Below are 20,999 nucleotides of genomic sequence, written 5' to 3'. Positions count from 1 at the left end.
AATTGAAGGCAAGACCCTCCCCCAGCAAAAAGATTACAACTCACTTGATTGCGGTGGTCTGGGACCAAACCCTCAATATTTCTGAGGTATGTCATGCTGAGGTCATCTTGAGCACCTTGGGATGCATGTGGTGGGGTACAATAGGTTGTTTTGGTTTGGTTTTGGCCAAGAAGATTTGCAAAAAAAAAAAGTGATACTATTCCATGTTGGCAAGGTTGCAGTGAAGCTGGCCTTGTGTGCTATTAGTGGGCAAATTAATTGGTAGAACCTTGCTGGAGGGTAGAGCCAGTACTTTTAGGTGTGTAAAAAAATCTTATACATCAGTATGTTAGCTGAAGCATAATTTGGAAATTGGAAAATGGAAACAATCTAAATACTCTTCAGTAGATGATTGATTAAATGATTAAGTCCATCCATAGAGATGTAATACTTGGGTCATTAACACTAATACTTTTTACAGAGTATTTAATGCCATGTAGTAAATGCTCATAATATATTTGAAAAATTAATATGTAAGGAAATGATGTAATATTCTAATAATGAATACATGTATGTATATTGCTATTACTATATTTGAAAAATGTTTACAAATATTTAAATATTAAGAAAATGGGCTCCAACATATATAAACTCAAAAACAAAAATAAACAAATAACCCAATTAAAAAATGGGCAGAGGATCTAAATAGATGGCTTTCCAAAGAAGACATACAGATGGCCAACAAGCATGAAAAGATGGTTAGCATCACTAATTATCAGGGAATGCCAATCAAAACCACAATGAGATATCACTCTGTTAGAATGGCTGTGATCAACAGAGAAGACATGACAAGTGTTGGAGAGGCTGTGGAGAAAAGAGAACTCTGCTACACTGTTGGTAGAACTGTAAACTGGGACAGCTACTATGGAAAACAATGTGGAGAGTCCTTAAAAATTGAAGACAGAACTACAAAATGATCCAGCTGTTCCACTTCTGGGTGTTTATCCAAAGAATACAAAATACTAATTCAGGAAGATATCTGTACCCTTATGTTCATTGCAGCATTATTTAAAACTGCCAAGATATGGAAACAACCTAAGTTTCCATTGATGGATGAATGGATAAAAAAAGATTGGGCACATATATAGAATGGAATGCTACCTGTCCACAAAAAAAAAAAAGAGGAAATCTTGCCATTTGCAACAATATGGATGGACCTTGAGGGTATTATGCTAAGTGAAATAAGTCAGAGAAAGAAAAGTACTGTCTAATGTTACTTATATGTGGAATCTATAAAACAAATCAAATGAATAAACAGAGCAAAACAAAAACCTCAGAGGTAAAGAGGACAGATGGGTGGTTACCTGAGGTAAAGGGGTGGGGAAGGGCAAAGTGGGGGGAGGGGGTCAGTTGTGTGGCGATGGGTGGAAACTAGATTTATGGTGGTGGGAGTGACCACTTTGTAGGGTGTACACATATCCCATTTTAATGTGCACACCTGAAATGATACAATGCTCTCTACCAAGTTTACCTCAGTTAAAGAAATGGGGTGGAGGAGGATGGCGGACTGAGGAGTGACCGTGACAAGCTCTGAATGTCGTTGTAAGGAGTGATCCTGGGGTGGTTTTGCCAGGATCTGGGGACGCGGGTGCAGGCCACACCCCCCTGTGGTCCGGAAGCCACTAGTGAAGGAGAGTTGTGCCCCTCCCTTTGGTTGTTCTTTGGGAGAAGACAGTTTTTCATGAGCTTTATGATCTGATTTCAGGCAGCCCGAGGCCCACGGCAGCCTCAGCGAGCTACCAAAGCACTGCGGAGTCTCTGCTCCTGCCATCATTTCAAACATAACATAATAAATGTATGCAATGTGTGAGCTCTTCGAATGTGCCAGGTGTTAGAGGTGCATTATCTCATCCAATCCTTAAAACAACCTCCGGAGGAAACCAGGGCTTGGGGAGGTCATAAATCACTCGGTGTTGGATTTAGGATTTGAATCCAGATCTGGGCGACCCAGAGTTCGTGATCACGCTGCTCCAGTCTCTAGTGTTCTGAGTGCCACGGGGGAAATGAAGACCTCCTCACCTCCCCTTCCCAAAAGAGGAAAGGGATTTGTCCAAGTTCGTGGCAGAGCCATGACAGGAGTTCAGGAATTCTCACTCCCATGGGAACGTTGCCCAGATGAATGTAACCAGTGGTGGCAACAGGGATGAGACAACCATTTGCGTTTATCTCCCTCCTTCCTCCAGCCCAGGGTGGAGAGGCTGGCTCCTGTCACTTCCCCAGATTCCTGTGTTGACAGCTTCCCTGGCTTGTGCCTGGCCCAGGCATCTCCCTCTCCTCTGGGAAGGGAGGGCTGAGTCTTCACAGGGTGGATGGAGGACTCCGTTGTCAGGCACGCCCAGCCACTGAGCAGATTTGGGGCACCAGGGCCTGGGGGAGGCACCCTGCCTCCCTCAGTTTGCTAGGGGCTCATACTGTGCCAGGAGCAGAATGTTCTGGAATCTAGAAGCCTTCCCTTCACTTATCTTCCCTCCCCAACCAGAAGTATGCTTTCTAACAGCATTCAGTGGTTCTTGAGTTCACGAAATTGTTAATAATTTTTATTCTCATAATTACATGTAAACATCTGTTAACGTTTTTCTTTTATAGTGATAATTCACAATTGAACATTTTCATAGCCTTTTCATGGGCTGACTTATTTTTTAAAATGTTTCTCAAAATGGGGTCTAGAATATCTTTTTTTTTTTTTTTTAAGAATATCTTGAGAAGTGTACAAAAGGATTTACATTATTTTGCTTTGGTTCTGGTCCAGGGGCCAGTGCCAGATAGTGACCAAATATTCACCTATCTGAGGTGAAATGAGAAAATTAAAGGTGTGAGTGTGTGTAACCTTGAATAAAGATGTCATTCCCTTTTCCTGGAAGAACTGGTTTTGAGCTTTTCCTACTATATTTTTCAAGGTTAAAATGTTCTCTATTTTATGAAGTGAGCGGTAGTCTCCAAATAATTTTTTCAGCCCTTTTGCTTATCAATCCATAAAAACTCTCCTATTAAACATATTACTCGTTTGCCCTGGCTAGGTGGCTCAGTTGGTTGGAGCATCATCTGGTACACCAAAAGTCTGCAGGTTCGATTCCTGGTCAGGGCACATACCTAGGTTGTGAGTTTGATCCCAGGTTGGGGCACATATGGGAGGCAACTGATTGATGTTTCTCTCTCATATTGATGTTCCTCTCCCCGCCCCCCTCCCCTTCAACTTCCCTCCTTTCCTCCCTCCCTCTGTCCCTTCATCTCTAAACATATCCTCAGGTGAGAGTCTTAAAAAAATTACTCACTTGTGAAAACTGAACATCTGGAAGCCACTGACACTGTGATCTAGAAAGCCCTTTGCATCCATCGGTTCTCGTTTGATCAGATTCAGCCAACGCTGGCCAAGGCTGGTTAAATCGCCCATTAGGTTTGGCTCAAATACTTGACTGCCCATTATACCCTAATCCACCTTGATGGAGTCCTAGCCTGCCTTCTCCTCTTTAAACTGGGACATGCCTGTTTCCCAGGGTTGCTCTAAAGATTAGCTAAATAGTGTGGACAGCAGAGTGCCCAGTGCATCCCAATTACAGTGTCTCACCCCGTCTGGCAAAATGAGCACTTCCGCCTCCTTCGGGTTGAGGAAACAGCCCCTTCCAGCAGAGATAAACATGGCAAAGCCACGGCTTGGACTTCCGATGCTCTGCCCCCAACACCACAGAACTTTAAGGAGATCTTGGCTGAAAGTGGTGCTAGCCACAGGCCCTGAGGAGAAAGGGGAATTGTCACTGAACTGGAAGCTGGGAAGTGTTAGGGCACCTGAAGGTCATGACTGGGGTGAGGGTAAAAGCAGAAAGTCTGGCCAATCCCGGGAGAAGGAAGAAGAGGCCTTGGTTTGTGGCAGGAGTCCAACCACAGGGAGGCTGTTCCGGGCCATGCAGGAAAATCCTGCTCTGGGAACCCCTTCCACACGGAGGGAGTGTGGCGCTGGGGTGGGAGGAGGCGGCCTGAGTGGTCCCCCACAGCGGAAGTCCTGTCTGGCTTTGGAAGAATGCTACTGTAGCAGCCATCCTCACATCGACTCCCACCCTCCACCTCCACCTCATTGTTGTGCCATTTCTTCCAGAGACGCCAAGAACCAGATCAGCCACCCAAACCGGAGCCCCAGGAACTAGGTCCCCTCAATGGGGACACAGGTGAGTAGCCTGCTCCATAAACGCCTTCCCTGACATCCATGAGGTTTCCTACTTTATAATTAACAAAGGTGACATAGCTATCTAATTATCTCAGGAGATTTTTAGATAGGTGGCATTAATAGGAGTATCGTGTCTAAAATCAGGGAGGTGATAGTCCTGACCTGTGCTTTCCTATTCTGGGCTGGTGACACCACACCTGAGTTTATTTCTGTAAAGTACATTTTTCAGAGGAATCCAGAAAAATTGGAAGGAGCACAATGAAGGAAGAATGGCTTATGAGGGATCGGAAAACCGGGTCCTGTAAGGAGCAGTCAAAGGGACAGAGGATGTTTTACCTGGAAAGAAGGTGTCACAATAAAACACCGTTCTCTCCAAGTGTTTGAAGTGCCCTCAATGGAGAAGAAAAATAAGCCTTGTACAGTGTGACCCGGAGGTCAGAACTAGGGCCTCAAGGTAACAGGAACAGGCAGGCAGGATTCAGTTCAATCTCAAAGGATGGTTTTGTGTGGTGGTTGGCTTAAAACCATCAGAGCCGCCTAGTAATAGAAGAGTTCTCCATCTCTGAAAGTGTTTAATTACAGCCTGGAGGCTGTCAGCGATATTGAAGATGAGATTCAAGTACCAAATAAACAATTGAACCAGAAATCAGAGTTTCCCTCGCCTGGCTGTGCATGAGAATTGCCTGGGGAAACTTCAAAGATACAGGTCCTGGGGCCCCGTCACCGACCAGTGAAATCAGAATCCCCGGGAGTGGGGCTGGAGAGCCTGCGCTGTTAGTGATGATATATTTTTGAGTAAGCTTCTCCGCAGCTGGGGCCAGTCTGCTCCTGGTCTTGGGAACTAACATTGAGGACCCTGAGCCGAGTGATCTGTGAGCATGTGAGGCTCTCTGACCTTGTGTGGGGCTCTCTGACCTTGACCACTGTGACTGCCAGAACTCAGCCCTGACTCGCTTCCTCTGCCCCGATAGACTGATCACAGTGTTGGCTTCTGGCTTAGCAGCCCCGATCCCCTCATTTCTGGTCGTACCCTAGCCAGGCCCAGCCTATGGAGGTCTGTGATCATAATACGAACATGAGTAATAATGCGAACAACACTAGTGTTTGCCTCTAATGCTTGTCAGGAGCCCCGAGGAACAGTTGGAGGCCATTTAGTGAACAATAGAGAACACTGCGCACTTCCAAATGCTCGGCACCACACTTACTGCTTTTCTTTATTTAATTTTTTTTCTACTTATTGATTTGAGAGAGAGAAAGAGAAAAACATTGACTTGTTGCTCCACATATTTATGCACTCATTGGTTGATTCTTGTATGTACCCTGACGGGGGATCGAATCTACAACCTTGGTGTATCCTGTGATGCTCTAACCAACTGAGCTACCTGGCCATGGCACACACTTACTGCTTTTCGTGCATAACCAGGTGAATGAGGTGGTGGTGGAATCAGATTGTGTTGATTCATCGCCCTTCTCCCTGATTGTGAAATGGGAGCTCTCGGGCCAGTTGCCTAACTCCTCTGTCCCTCTGTCTCCTCGCCTGTGAAATGGGAATCATCGTGGTGCCCACCATTGGGTGGTTGTGCGGATTAAGTAACACCTGTGAGGCATTTGGAGCAGAGCTGGGCATGATTCCGGGCACCCTGACCTCTTGGTATTCTTTTCCTGCTGTTATTATTTCTGTTGCCATTGTTTTCTACTTGAATCATTTCAATAGCCCCATGAGGAATGTGTTAATATTGTCCTGATTTCACATGTTGAGTAACTGAGGCACAGAGGGGGTGGGTCACTGCCGCGGGTCCTACCCAGAGCCTGTGAAGACTGTTTGGAGTTTCCCTAAGCAAGGGCTAGACTTCCTGTTTGCGGCTCCTTCCTGCTCAGGCAGCTCCTCACCCTCCAGCTGGGGAAATGCTAAAGGCGAGGGTCAGACACTCCCAGGCCCAGGCAGGTGAAGCGCAGTGGGAAGAGGTGGGGACTGTGGGAACAGCAGAGCCCCCTCCTGGACGAGGGCGGCGGCTGCTCCTCGCCCCAGCTCCTGCTTGACACAAAGGCACACACCACCAGTTCTTTGGCTTCTGCAAAAAAGCTGGAAATCTGTAGTAACAGCTGCCCAGTCATTAAATATCAGCAACTATTTCTTTTTTAACTTGGATATTGGGTAGGGTGCTTGGGTTGAGTCTGTCCTGTGAGTTACCGGCTGTGCTGTGGATCCTAGGGACCAACACGAGACCACTGGCTCCTGCACTGAGGAGGCCTGCAAAGCCCGGGAGGCTGGGCTGCCTCTGGAGGTTGATCCCCAGCTGAAACCATTCCTGCGAGGAGATCAGGGTTCTCACCCCCAGCTCCAGCCTCCCACATGCTCTGTCGCTGTGATGACCCCACTTCCACTCCGTGGAGCTTCATTTATTTTGCTTTTTCACCTGTAGCCACAACTGTCCAGCTCTGTGCATCTGAGGAGGCTGAGCAGCACCAGAAGGAAATTGCCAGACTTCTCCAGCAGCACGAAGAGGACAAGAAGAAATGGGCACAGCAGGTAAGTCCCGGCCACCCTCTTTTCCTCCTGTCCTGCTAGCCTTGCAAAATCCAAGAGTGAGCATCGACTTTTGGCTTTATTGTTGAGGTAAGTATCTCTTACTCCTTTTCCCAAGAAGGGAGTCCTTTATCAGTTTAACTGCTTGCATACATTTCATTATATTCATTATATGCAAAGAAAGGTGCAGAAACACTAACACAGTAGAAGGGCTTCCTACCTCTAGTGGGCATCAGAATTGGAAGACTCCTACATCCCTTTCACCTAGATAATTCTCGGGGATCCCCCTCTAAGCCCTAAAGAAGGCAGTCAGTCATTCCTGCTATGTCTGGGGGTCTTGTGCCCTCTCTGAGCACGTTTCCATCACTCTGATGAGGGGGTGGATTCTGATCACCCAACTCCACGAGGCACCAGGGGGCAGTGGGTGGATAAGTAGGCTCTGCTGAACCTGAACCTGAACCTGCTCAGTCTCATCCCGCTTGGCACCCCCACCCCCAGGTGGAGAAGGAGAGGGAGCTAGAGCTTCAAGAGAAACTGGCCGAGCAGCGGAGAGTTCTGGAAGGCGAGCATGAGGCAGCCCTGCAAGGTAAGGATGGAGCTGTGCCCTAGGGAGGGTGTGGGCGGGCCTCCTCCTGGCCCCATCTGCCAACTTCACAGGGGGCCTCCCACTGGCCCCTCCTCCTGCCTCTGCTTCACCAGCAGTTGGCAGCCGCAGGACTGCAGTCTGTCGGCTCCTTGACTGGCCCCGTGGGTCATCGCTTTAAAAGTCTGACATCATGCTGTGTTTCACCTTAGTTGGGAGGTGTGGGGGGGGGGGGGTTCTTTTCCATTTTAAAGGCTATTCATGTTCCTTAAAGGACATTTGGAAAACCTAGACATGTATGAGAATGTTTCATATTTCTTCCGCACAGTAATGACAGTGCTTACAATTTCTGGTTAGATTGATCATTTCTTTCAAATAGCTTCCTTTCCTCTTCTATCACCAAATGTGGTCCTCATAGAAAATCTATAATCTATAGATTAAACAAAAAGATCTTAGAGCATGGTGGTTAGGATCTCAGACTCCATAGCTATCGGCCCTGGGTTTGAATTCTAGCTCTACCACTTAGCAGCTGTGTAACCTTGAAAAAGTTAGCTTTGTTCACAGGGTATTTAATTTAATTTTTAGGTAAATAGGTAGAATTTAGAATAGGGCCTGATATTTTGCAAGGTATTTAGCAAATAATTATTAGCATTATTATTTTATTATTGAGAAGATTAAAATTGTGTGCAGTTCCACCCAGAATATAGATCCCCTTCATTTTGGGGGTATATGTAGGCTATACATCTACACACTCACACATACTTTGAGGGGAGGAGATAAATTGTTGTTGTTGTTGTTTTACTTTGAATTGTATTAACAACTTATTAAACGTCTGCAACGTAAGTTTTAGTAACAACATAGCCTTCCAGTGTGTACCCCTGTTCATTTAACTGGGCCCCTTTGGATAGGCATTTAGATCATTTCAAACTTTTGCCATTTTTTACAATAATAATGATACACGTGTGAACCCCATTTTGTAAAATCTTGGCCACATTCAACACCACTGTCCATCACCATCACCACTGTCCAGTTCCAGAACACTCTCATCACCCAAAAAGTAAACCCATACTCACCCAGCAGTCACTCCACATACCCCCTCCCCAACTCCCAGCCCCTGGCAACCACCCATCCGCTATCTGCTGGCTTTGTCTATTCTGGACACTCACATAAATGGAAGCGTACAACCTGTGGCTTCCCTCACCCAGCATATTTCCAAGCCTCATCCAGACTGCAGCATGCATTTGCACTCCATTCCGTCGTTGTTGTTGCTGTTGCTTTGCCCATTTTACAAATTACTCCATGTGTTTTCATGGCTGAATAATATTTCCTTGTTATTGGCATGGATACACCACACTTGGTTGCCATTCACTGGCTGATGAACACATGGGCTACCTCCACTCTTGGGCTACCGTGAACAGTGTCACTAGAACCAGCACCTGCTTGAGCACCTGCTTTCAGTTCCCCTGCGCGTACACCCAGGAGTAGAATTGCTGGGTCATGTGGTAATTTTATGCTTACATTTTTAAGAAACCACCAGCTGTTTTCCGCAGTGGCTGCACCATTTCATGTTCCCCCCAGCAATGCACAAGGGTTCCAGTTGCACCACATCCTTGCCAACGCTTGTTATTTTCTGTTGTTGATACTATTATTATTAATGTTATTGCCATTCTATTGGGTACAAAGTGTTTTCTCATCGTGGTTTTGATTTGCATTTCCCTAATGACTAATTTTGCTGAGCATCATTTCATGCACTTGTTGGCCATTTGTACATTGTCTTTGAACAAGTTTACATATACTATTTTTGATGCTATTGAAATTGACCTAGAAAATGTTATGCCAGCTTTCCCTTTAATCATCAGTATTTGCATGACCTTTCCCCAGAATTATTTATCTCTTAAAAACACCGTGATGATTACTTATAGGTAATATTTTCTACCCTGTTCTTTTCACTTTAACATTCTATTAAACATGTATCCATGTAATTATGCTGTCACTAAACTGTTTATGAAGGCTAGACAATTGCATACATGGTTTTCCTTAAGTTCCCATGAGTCTAGACATCTAGATTTTAACTACTATGAAGAACACTGCGCTGAACGTCTTTTGCGTAAAGATTTGCACACACTTCACATGATGTCCTCAGATGCCAGAAATGGAATAACTAGAACAGAGGTCTGAACAATTTTAAGAATCTTGAAACATTGCAACATTAGCACAAAATGTTTTGAAGTGGAATTGAGGTCCTCGCCCTGGGAATTGGAAGAGTTGCGTTTTAATACTAATACACCCCGTGAAACACCTCGTGAAGCTGGGCTTGTCTCTTGACCTCAGTACACTTTTTGTGACTCTAAAATCTACCTTACATCTCGGCTCACTCCCCAAATATTTAAAATCTACCTTCCCTGCCTCACAAGGCTATTGTGGGAAAACAACTGTTCTCCAAACCTTGCTTTGATGTGATTTTTTTTAATATATTTTATTGATTTTTTACAGAGAGGAAGGGAGAGAGATAGAGAGTTAGAAACATCGATGAGAGAGAATCATCGATCAGCTGCCTCCTGTACATCTCCTACTGGGGATATGCCCGCAACCCAGGTACATGCCCTTGACCGGAATCGAACCTGGGACCTCTCAGTCCGCAGGCCGACGCTCTATCCACTGAGCCAAACCGGTTTCGGCTTGATGTGATTTTTAGTGTTATAAATATATTGACAAGAAAAATGTCCTATTATAAAACCCCAGAGGAGAAGGGACTGTCTGTCTAAAGTTCTTCTCATCAGTCAGAATTCTTTCCTAGTTATTATTAAATTTCTTGGCACATATTAAGTGCTACATAAACATGTATTAAATGAATGCACAGCTTGGGGGGAATATATGGGCTTTGTTTGGGGGAAGGTGTACAGGTAAGTGGGAGAGGATAGTGGTGGTTTTCCACATTTGATGACTTTTTTTTGTCTTTTATTTTCTATTTTTGTTTTTATTTTTTTAAAACAAAATTGACTATTTGGGGTATACAATTTCATAAATTCTAGCACATATATAGATTCATGTAACCATCACCATAATCTGGTATAAAACAGTTCCATCACCCCAAAAATATTCTCTCAGGCTGCCCTTTTGTACTCATATCCTCCCCTACCCCCCACTGATCTTTTCTTCCGCTATAGTTTTGTCTTTTTGAGGCTGTTATATAAACAAAATAATACAATAACATTTTTATAATACAATACCATTCATCCTGATGCCTTTGAGATTCATCCAAGTTGTTGCATGCATCATTAGTGTATTCATTTTCATCTCTGAGTTGCATTGCATTGTTCACTCATTCACTTGTGGGACATTTGGGTTGTTTCCAATTTGAGGCGATTATGAATACATCCCTTCTAAACATGTGGGCACAGGTTTTTGTGTGGACGTAAGTTTCCATTTCTCTTGGGTAAATCCATAGGAGTTGGATTGAGAGGTCACATAATAAATGTAGGTGTAGCTTTATGAGAAATGGCTAAACTGTGGCCCCAAGTGACCATCATTTCATTCCATCAGCAATGTATGAGTCCTACTATTCTTTCTTGTCAATATTTTTCACTGTAGCTGTTCTAATAGGTGTGCAGTGATATTTCTTTGTGGGTTAAATTTACATTTCAATAATGACTAATGCTATGGAACACCTTTTCTTGTGCTTGCTTGCTGTCTATATATCCTCTGGTCAAATGTCTTTTCACATACTTTGCCCATTTTAATTAGCTTGCTTGCTTTTTTTTAAAATAAATTTTATTGATTTTTTACAGAGAGGAAGGGAGAGGGATAGAGAGTTAGAAACATCAATGAGAGAGAAACATCGATCAGCTGCCTCCTGCACACCCCGTACTGGGGATGTGCCCGCAACCAAGGTACATGCTCTTGACTGGAATCGAACCTGGGACCCTTAAGTCCTCAGGCCAATGCTCTATCCACTGAGCCAAACCAGTTACGGCAGCTTGCTTGTTCTTACTGTTGAGTTTTGAGAGGTCTTTATATTTTTGGATATGAGTCCTTTGTATTTGCAAATATATTCTTCTAGACCAGCGGTTCTCAACCTGTGGGTCACGACCCCTTTGGCGGTCGAACGACCCTTTCACAGGGGTCGCCTAAGACCATCCTGCATATCAGATATTTACATTACGATTCATAACAGTAAAAACATTACAGTTATGAAGTAGCAACGAAAATAATTTTATGGTTGGGTCACAACATGAGGAACTGTATTTAAAGGGCCAGAAGGTTGAGAACCACTGTTCTAGACTGTGGGTTTGTTTGTTTTTTGTTTTGTTTTTCCGTTCTCTTAACAGCAAAACTTTTCGTTTTGATAAATTCCAATATATTATTTTCTATTTTATTGATTACTAGAGGCCTGGTGCACAGATTCATGCACCAATGGGGTCCCTCAGCCTGGCCTGTGGGGATCAGGTTGAAACTGGCTCTCCAGCATCCCCTGAGGGGTCCCGGATTGTGAGAGGGTGCAGGCCAGGCCAAGGGACCCCACTGGTACACGATCGGGGTGGGGAGGAACCACAGGAGGGCTCCAGGGCATGTCTGGCCTATCTTGCCCAGTCCTGACCGGCTAGACCCCAGCTAACTTACTGGTTGGAGTGTCTGCCCCCTGGTGGTCAATGTGCATTATAGCGACTGATTGAACTATCGGAGGGACAATTACCATATTAGGCTTTTATATATATTTAGATGCTTGTGGTATCATTTTAAAAACTCTTCGCTGAACCCCAGGTAGCAAAGGTCTTCTATGTTGTCTTCCAGAAGTTTTATAGATTTAAGTTTTACATTTAGATCTATGTTACCTATTGTCTTTTTTACTATATCTTTCTGTGTTTGTGTGTGTGTATATATAATCATTGCTCTAAGAATTACAGTAAATGTAACAGTCTATTTAAATTAATATTTTACCACTTCAGTCTTATCATCATATACATCCCTCTAATCTCTCCCCTTTTTCGTGTACTTGTCTGCTGTCTTACATCGACATACATCAAATAACCCATCAGACAATGTTATAATTTTTGCTTTTAACCATCAATCATCTTTTAAAGAGCTCAGGGAAGAAGAATAGCCTATTATATTTACCCAGGTATTCACTAGTTCTGTTGCTCTTTTTATATTCCTGAAGTTCCAGGTTTCTCTCTGGTGTTATTTGCCTTCTGTCTGAATAATTAATTTCCTTGAGCAATTCTTTTAACGCAAGTCTGCTGGTGATGAATTTTTTTTTTTTTTAGTATGCCTTCATTTGAGAATGTCTTTATTTTACCTTCTTTCCTGAAGAATACTTTTACTGGATATAGGGTTCTAGATTTATAGTTGTTGTTTTTTTTTATTTCAGCAATTTTTTAATGTGCTTATTCCTTCTAGTCACTAGGGTTTCTAGTAAGAAATCCACAGTCATTCAAACTGTTGTTTTATCTAAATAAGACACCATTTTTCTCTGGTTTCATTCCAGATTTTTTTCTTTGTCATTAGTTCTCACAGGTGATATGTCTGGGTATGGACTCCTTTGGATTTACTTCATTTGGGATTCAGTGAGCATCTTTAATCTATAGGTTTGTTTTGCCATATTTGGGGAGCATTCAACCATTCTTTCTTTAAATAGGTTTTCTGCACTACACTCTTCTCTTTTTGAGACTAATGACACAAATATTAGACATTTTGAGATTATCCTAAAGGTCCCCAAGGCTCTGTTCAGTTTTTCTAATATTTTCTCTCTGTTGTTCAGATTGGATAATTTCTACTGATTAACTTCAGCTTCATTAGCTCTTTCTCATGTCATCTCTATTCTTCTATTGAGCCCACTCAGTGAGTTTGTATTTCATTTATTGTATTTTTCAGTTCTAAAATTTCCTTTTAGTTCTTCTTTATATGTTCTGTTTATTTGCTAAGAATTCCTATTTTCCATTCTTTCTAAGAGTGCTCACCCTGACTTCATGGAGCTTTTATAATGTCTGCCTTAAGTCTCTGGTAATGATTCTGTGGTGCCTCAGTGTTGGAATCTGTTGGATTTCTTTTCTGGCAAGTTGAGATTTTCTTTTCTTTTTTAAAAATATTTTTTTATTGACTTCAGAGAGGAAGGGAGAGGAAGAGAGAAACATCAATGATGAGAGAGAATCGTTTATTGGCTGCCTCCTGCATGCCCCCTACTAGGGATCAAGCCTGCAACCCAGGTGTGTGCCCTTGATCAAATTCGAACCCAGGACCCTTCAGTCCACAGGCCAACACTCTATCCACTGAGACAAACGGGCTAGGGCAATTATCTTGCTACTTTGTATGCTAAGTATTTTGGATTGTGTGCTGAGCCATTTTGGATTCAATATGCTGAGCAATTTTGTATTGTTATCTTTTTGAATATTTGAGTACAAGAGATTCTGGATCTTGTTTAAATCTACTGATTCAGTGGTACTTCAGATTCTGGTCTTCTTGCCCAGTCAGCCTGCCACCATTTACTTTTCAGAGTCTAGAAACAGCAGCTTCATTTATTCTGTTCAGGTTTTATAGCCACATTCAGCTTCCCCCTTCTTACCTGGAACCATAACCTGTACTGATGGGCAAATTAATTAGGCAAATTAGACCCATGATTAAAAAAAAAATTAAGCCGTAACCGGTTTGGCTCAGTGGATAGAGCATCAGCCTGCAGATTGAAAGGTCCCAGGTTCGATTCTGGTCAAGGGCAGGTACCTTGGTTGCGGGCACATCCCCAGTGGGGGGTGTGCAGGAGGCAGCTGATCAATGCTTCTCTCTCATCGATGTTTCTAACTCTCTCTCTCTCTCCCTTCCTCTCTGTAAAAAACCAATAAAATACATTTAAAAAAAATAATAATAATAAAAAATTAAACCTGTAATTTTTATATAACTGTCTTTCCCCGTTATGACAGCCCTATCATATTTCTATTACTGAACATTCCTTTCTCTGTGTCACTGCCCACTCTGACAGACCCTTCTGTCCCTGGGCCTTTGGCTGTATTAAACTTTCCTGTCCTCTCTCCCATCCACTATTGATTGGTCATTTCTGTGCTGTCTTCTTTCCATTGAGACATGGTTGGAATTTTCCAGAAGGTACTTTGTAGAGGAGGTGGGATGAAAAATATTACTCTATTGATTTGGGGAATGAATAAATCCAGCTCTGCACAGCACTGTGCAGCCTGCAAAGTCCTTGCATGTCCTGGCCTCATTGTCAGGCTTATTACCTCGTTTCACAGTCGAGGTAAAAGGGCTTCTAGATATTTCAAGTGACCTCAAAGGTCCTCAGTTTTGAAGAAGCAGGATCAGGACCAGGTGGACTTCCAGGCCCCACATCTAATGTACTTACCATAGATTTGTGCCGTGGTTTGACAAGTCATACCTCAGTGATTTCATGATTGGGTAACCCAGCTTACAAAACATCGGCCCCACGCATTTTCCACGCATGCTGTGGACCGAGATGAACAGCTTGACATAAGACTTTTGGATCTTAGCCTCAGTGGGTGGCACCCATAATCTGGTAGGATTCATGGTTCCTCGCAGGACATAATTTATTGCCGTTTCCATGAGCTTTTATTGGATATCTACCTTATTTCTGACACAGCCCCACGCCCGTGAGATAGGAGGATGGATAAGAGCATCCCCATACTGTTGGCCTCCGTGGGCCTGCCAGAAGGCTTTGGGGTGGCATGTCTGGGTGTCTGAGCTCACAGAGGTCTCCTTTCCCTACAGACCTCCGGGCCTCACAGGAGCAAGAGAAGGAAGCCCTTACCCACTCCTTCCAGGAGGCCAAGGCGGCCCTGCAGGTAAGAGGGGCGGGGCCGTGTCAGTCTCTGTGAGAGGAGGGGAGGAGCAGCACGGAGCCCCAAACAGCCAAAGCTGGTGGCCTCTACCTGGGCCTGAGGGACAGACTTGATTGCCTTCCATGTATCCAGGCCTTGATAGGACAGCCAACCTTGAGATTAGGGTTGGCCTATTTTTTCCAAGGACTGTTGGGAGGATCTTGGCGACGTCATGGGCTGCTGCCACAGTGTGATGTGATGAGACTAGTGAGTGGACGGATGACTGGGACCTGTGGAAGCAGGAAAGAAGGCATCCGACCCAGTCTGGCTGGTCAGGGATTTCCTAAAGGGAGTGGGATCAAAACCAGAGCCTGAAGGATAGGTTGGAATTCTTCAGAAGAAGGGTAGGGAAGGTGCCTTTTGCAGAAAAAACAAAAACAAAAACCAGTATGTTTCAAGGCATGGAGGAGCGGGGGCCATGTGGAATACCGGTGGGACTGGAAGAAGCCCAAGATGCCTGGGGTGTAGCATGGAGTGGGAGAGGGAACGGGGGCTGGAGAGGGAGGCAAGGGCCAAACGCAGGGGAGCCTTGCATCAGATTAAGGGGTGCATTCTGTCCTAAAGGTAATGGGCAAGGCTTAGGTGGAGGAAATCCCTGGCAGGGGAAAGCTGTGGAGACAAGGATGCACCTGGCAGTTGGAGGAGCGATGTGATATTTGGCTGCGGGAGGCGGTGTGTAGCAGGGTGGAGATGAGCTGGGGAGAGTGTATTGAGCTTGGATTGGAGGTACTGTGAATGCCAAGCTAACACCGGCCTTGAGCACCAGGACACTGTGCACAGGGTAGGACCTCAGTGGAGTGTGCAGTTCCCACGGCTCTGGAGGGGCAGTAAAGGCTTTAGGACACGAGGCGGGGCTGGTGTGTTTCAAGCAGTGGTTGAAGTGGTCTGCGCCTGCCTCGTTGGGTGTGGTAGAGCAGACAGGCTGAGGAACCCAGACGGATCCCTCTCTGGGAGGTGGAGAAGCCACCTACTGCCTCTGTGAGCCAGGCTTTGATCATCTGCTCCTGCTCCAGGAGACCATCGATGGACTGAGCTCCCAGCTGGAGGCCTTCCAGGCCAAGATGAAGAGGGTGGAGGAGTCCATCCTGAGCCGAGACTATAAGAAGCACATCCAGGTGGGTGGCAGGACACCTGGGGCCTTTCCTTCTGGAATCTCCAGGGAGGTCGAGGTCTGGGCCACAGGAAAGGCCAAGCCCTCTTCAAGGACAGGGGTCAGACTTGACATTCTTCTCTTCACCAGGGACCGGAAGAAACAGGGTCCCCGTGTCACTGGGGCGGGGGAAGCAAGGCTCAGAGAGACGCATATGGGTTAGTAAAATGCTCAGGCTCTGGATTCAGGGAGAATTAGGTGCAAACAGCAAACTGACCACTTAGCACAGCAACTTAACCTGTCTGAGCCACGGTTTCCTCATCTGTGATGTCTCAGGGATGTTATTGGGATAGAATGAGCATGTTAAGCACTTACCATGGGCCAAGAAAGGGAGGAGGCTTCTGTAAGTCAGACCATGAGTTGGAGGCAGAACGGGGAGGAGGGAGACAATGCGTGCCCTCTGCCTGCTGGTCTGATGAAGCCACGCATGTCCCTGTCTAGGATTACGGGAGCCCCAGTCAGTTCTGGGAGCAGGAGCTGGAGAGCTTGCACTTCGTCATTGAGATGAAGAATGAGCGTATTCATGAGCTAGACAAGCGGCTGATCCTCATGGAAACAGTGGTACGTGGAGGAAGTGGGGGCAGCGGTGTCAGGGGGGACGCAGCCTCAGGCCTCTGCTTTCTGAGAATTTCCTCAGTGAGTGTGCAGAGGGTGGGACCCCCTCAGTGGAGTGTGAGAGGGTAGAACCTCCTCAGTGGAGTGTGCAGAGGGTGGGACCCCCTCAGTGAGTGTGCAGAGGGTGGGACCCCCTCAGTGAGTGTGCAGAGGGTGGGACCCCCTCAGTGGAGTGTGCAGAGGGTGGGACCCCCTCAGTGAGTGTGCAGAGGGTGGGACCCGGATGAGGCCCCCACCAGCTTTGACCTGCCTGCCATGCTGAGACTGCTCTGTGGCCAGTCTGGGTCAAGCAGTGGCTCCTTGTCATCTGGGTCCTGCACTTTTCTTGGCCACTCGTGTTGCTGTCACATGGGTGACACCAGGGTGCAGCCTGGCTAATGAGGAGGGCCTGGCAGATGTCACGTGTCAGGCAGGGGCTGAGGAAGGCTGAAAACCAGACAGTATGAGAGGCCAGAGTGAGGGGGGACAGGCCTGGGAGCAGCGGGTATTGAGGACACAGGTGGCTGTGTCTGCAGGAGAAGGGAGGCTTGGAAACCGGGGGTTGGGTCTGCATGACATGACGTGGCTCTGGAAGAAGTCTCCCTGGCCTGTGCGTGCCACAACCTATATTTTAACCAGACATTTAATCTCAAATGTTCCCTAGACATGTTGTCCAACCATGTTTATGGCATCGCAGAACAGGTGCACTTCATTTCATTTCTATATAGTCTATCCCCTGATTTTTGGAGAACCAAGAACATCCTTTCTCTTCTGAAATGATGGAGATAGTAGGTGGTGGTGGCTGAATCCTTTTGTAACATTCTCATGTGGCCAAATGAAAAACGGGCAGCCCCCTGTGCACGCCTTAGCTTTATTTTTTTTAAAGGCATCTTCTTGCTCCATGAACTGTAACGTTTGGTCTAGAGTGAGTCAGCGTTCTTAGGGCCCACAGATCAGAGGGAGGCGACGGCACACATTGTTCGGTAGCCGTCTGAGCTCGCTCTGATTTGTTACAGAAAGAAAAAAACCTGATGCTGGAGGAGAAGATCACCACCCTCCAGCAGGAGAACGAGGACCTCCACGTCCGAGGCCGCAACCAGGCAGTTGTGTCCAGGTAGCTGTTCCCCGGCCTCCACTCCTCTCCCCTTGTTGCCAAAACCTCCAGTGGCGAGTCTCAGAGAAGCCCAGGGGATGGGCTGACAGGTGGGCCCAGGCCTATCGGGGAATGTGGCTCCTCCTTCCTTGGGAGCCAGTATCCCTGGGGACCAACTCTGACTGGAAACCTAAATCAAAGGTCCTGATTAGTATCCGTTTGTCCCCATCCTGGCTGAGTGGGCTTCATGGGAAGCCCAACCTGAGACTAGCTCAGGAGGCCCAAAGAATGAATGAATGTACGTGAATGAATCAGATCTAAGGGCTTAGTAAATCAGAGCTGATATCATGTCAGACATAATTTGATGAATACGTATCATCTATCCTCCTCATTACTCTAAGAGCTGGGTCCCATTATTCTCATTCCCATTTTACAAATGAGGGAAGTGAAATTTGACAAGAGTAAATAACTTGTCCAAGGAGACACAGCTAAGGGATGGGGCAGATTTGAAACCAGAGCTGTCTGCCTGTGAGGGCCACGCTCCTTGGTCAACAGATCAAGTCACCTCTCGCGTGCGAGGGGGCCTGATGGGGCGGGCGGTGACCCGTCTATGGAAGAGGTCCTAGAGGAATGGGTTGGTCTCTGCCGCCACTGGAGACCCTGAGTGGCAACCCGGGCCTCTGTCTGCACCCACAGGCAGCTCTCGGAGGACCTGCTGCTCGCCCACGAGGCCCTGGAGAAGGAGTCGCAGCTGAGGCGACAGCTGCAGCAGGAGAAGGAGGAGCTGCTGTACCGAGTCCTCGGGGCTGACGCCTCCCCCGCCTTCCCCCTGGCCTCCGTCACGCCCACTGAGGTCTCCTTCCTGGCCACATAGGCTCAGGGCCTGGCCACCATGCCGCCTGTGTCACCGCTCCCTCTGCAGGACCTTCCGAGGAGACGGCAGGAGCCTCTCGTTCTGTCCCCAGGAGGGACGAGGGCAGGAGAGAGATGGGAGCCAGGGTGTGTGCCCGGTGAGCCGCGGGGCTTGGGCCACGTAGACTCACCCACGGGGCGTTAGAGGCCCCAGGAAGCCTTCCCTCAAGTTGGCCCAGGGAACAAGCAAGAGGAGCCCTTCCGGCCCTCCCCCCCTTTCTCTGTTCAAATCAGGGAGTTTTGAGGCTTTTCCCAGGGGAAGCCTGTGCCGCTTTGAGCATCGGACAAAGAGGACACAACCTCCTGGTCTTAACTTGTGAGCTTTGCTGCCAGCTCATCAGCCTACCCCTAGATGTCCGCACTTCTGCCCTGGCCTTCTCTCAGCCTCAGTTTACTGCTCCTCTAAAACGGATGGGGGAACTGAGCAAATGACTCTTACGTCACGACAGTGTCCCATTCTAGGATTGTCTGAAGGTCAGATAGGGACTTCGGGACAGGGGAGGAAGTGGGCCAAACCCTCCGATTCACCTGGGAAAGGGAGCATCTGGGAGGGGGTCAATGGAGGCCCTTAGGCTGGCAGTGCCAGGGGCCACCCAGCCAAGGCAGGGTCTGGGCAGGGCATCAGACATGCCACTGCTCCTGCTCCCAGAGTCTGGTCAACCCAGGGCGTATGGCCAGAGCTCCTCCTTGACCAGGCAGAGCTCACTCCTCAGCCCTCGGGTCCTCAGTCGCAGTGCCACGTGGGCACGGGGCCCGCCTGGTGCATCTGAATCACTCCACAGCCAATGCTGGGACCTCCTCTCTGTCCAGATGAGGAAACCCAGGTGGGGAGTGCGGCTCACGGAGCCAGGACAGGGGCCTCATCTGCATTCAGGTCTCATCGTGTGCTTTTTCTTTCTCCCCAGGCTCTGGGAAGATCAAATCTGTGACAGTCTTCCTCCTCCTTCCTCTCTCTGGCCCCCACCCACTCCAGTCTCTCTTTTACTCCTGCTCGCACCTTAACTCCTTCTACCACCCCTGACCCCAGGCCCCTAGCACCTGGCCCTCCGCTTCCCCACCAGTGCAAAGGGGTGGCTGGAGCAACTCACCCAGGCAGGCCAGTCTGGCCCTCCTATCTGTGGATTTAAGATTCTTCTCAGGAAGCTTCCGGTCAGCAGGAGGCTATAATAACAACCTTCCTTGCTTAGAGCATTTTAATTAAATGCTTTCCGATACACCTCCCACTCCGATCTGCATAAAATATTGAAGCAGGTTCTTACCTCTCTTCAACATCAAAGCAGACAGATCACAGGAGCCCGAGGGCCTTGCCTGAGGCCCCCAGCGCCAGCCCCCAGCCCTGGGCCAGCTCGTAGGAAAAGTTAGTCCACTAGAACTAAGGTTTCCCTCCATCGTCCCAGCTGCCTTCTTCATTCATTTCTAGTTCGGGGGGTTCTGCAGGGCTAGGGGAGTCCAGCGGTGGGCAGATGGGTTATCCAGGAGCCTTGGGGCAGCTCTGGAGTGACTTACACGCGGACTTCTTCACGTAGCTTTCCCCAAAGCCTGTCTGGGATACACTAGCTCATTGGACACAACCAAGGAAAGAAGTGGTGGCCAAGTAATTTGAGCAACTCTAGGTTCAATCCGATGAAGCAGATCTGCCAGCTGCAGGCCTTCTCAGAACCTTTAATATGCTAACAGACATTTCAGAGTCCCTGGGAAGAAGCAAAGCGTTTCCTAAACTTCTCTGACTGCGTTCAGAGCGCTTCCAGCGGCAGAATGCCCTTTGGAGAGCCTGTTTCCATGGGCAGGGCGGGACTGGAAAGGGGGCAGGTTGTGGGGAGCAGGGTTTCCCTGTGTAGCCTGTGGTGCCTGGAGGAGATAAACTGTGGTCCTAGCCTCACCCTGGGGCAGACAAGCTATGGAAACCAAATAGAAACACAATAGTATTCTCTTGGCCTCTGTGTTTTCCTGGGAGAGGGAAGAGGTGGATCCTGCTGATGACCTCTGCCAGGGGCAGGCGTCTGTGAGGAATAATCCTGGGGCCTGGGTGGCTCAGCAGGGTCTAGGCTTCCTCCCAGGGTGCTGGTGCCCCCCTGGCCCTGGCTTTGCCCAGCCCTGCACCTGG

At 47.2% G+C, this 20,999-nt stretch overlaps 1 protein-coding gene across 3 annotated transcripts in view; it reads left to right on the top strand.

Annotated features, from left to right (window-relative positions):
- The window catches only part of CCDC69 (coiled-coil domain containing 69), a 31,233-nt gene extending 10,405 nt beyond the window's left edge, over positions 1 to 20,828 (top strand). The window contains exons 2-10 of one of the 3 annotated variants that reach the window (XR_013995982.1): positions 4,130 to 4,199; positions 6,622 to 6,728; positions 7,224 to 7,311; positions 15,037 to 15,110; positions 16,160 to 16,261; positions 16,738 to 16,857; positions 17,907 to 18,004; positions 18,680 to 18,993; positions 19,801 to 20,819. Coding sequence is in view for 1 of the 3 variants with exons in the window: in XM_081091023.1 (XP_080947149.1) it covers positions 4,130 to 4,199; positions 6,622 to 6,728; positions 7,224 to 7,311; positions 15,037 to 15,110; positions 16,160 to 16,261; positions 16,738 to 16,857; positions 17,907 to 18,004; positions 18,680 to 18,857 (837 nt within the window). In the remaining 2 variants the exon portion in view is untranslated. Of the gene's footprint in view, positions 1 to 4,129; positions 4,200 to 6,621; positions 6,729 to 7,223; positions 7,312 to 15,036; positions 15,111 to 16,159; positions 16,262 to 16,737; positions 16,858 to 17,906; positions 18,005 to 18,679 lie in introns of all 3 variants that reach the window. The other 2 variants (XR_013995981.1, XM_081091023.1) reach the window with 2 other exon arrangements.
- Positions 20,829 to 20,999: the final 171 nt, after the last annotated feature.

This window comes from Myotis nattereri (assembly GCF_964212035.1).
Source record: "Myotis nattereri genome assembly, chromosome: 5".
NCBI classification, from domain to species: domain Eukaryota; kingdom Metazoa; phylum Chordata; class Mammalia; order Chiroptera; family Vespertilionidae; genus Myotis; species Myotis nattereri.
Note: the sequence above shows the minus strand (reverse complement) of the source record. Positions and strands in the feature narration are given on the sequence as shown.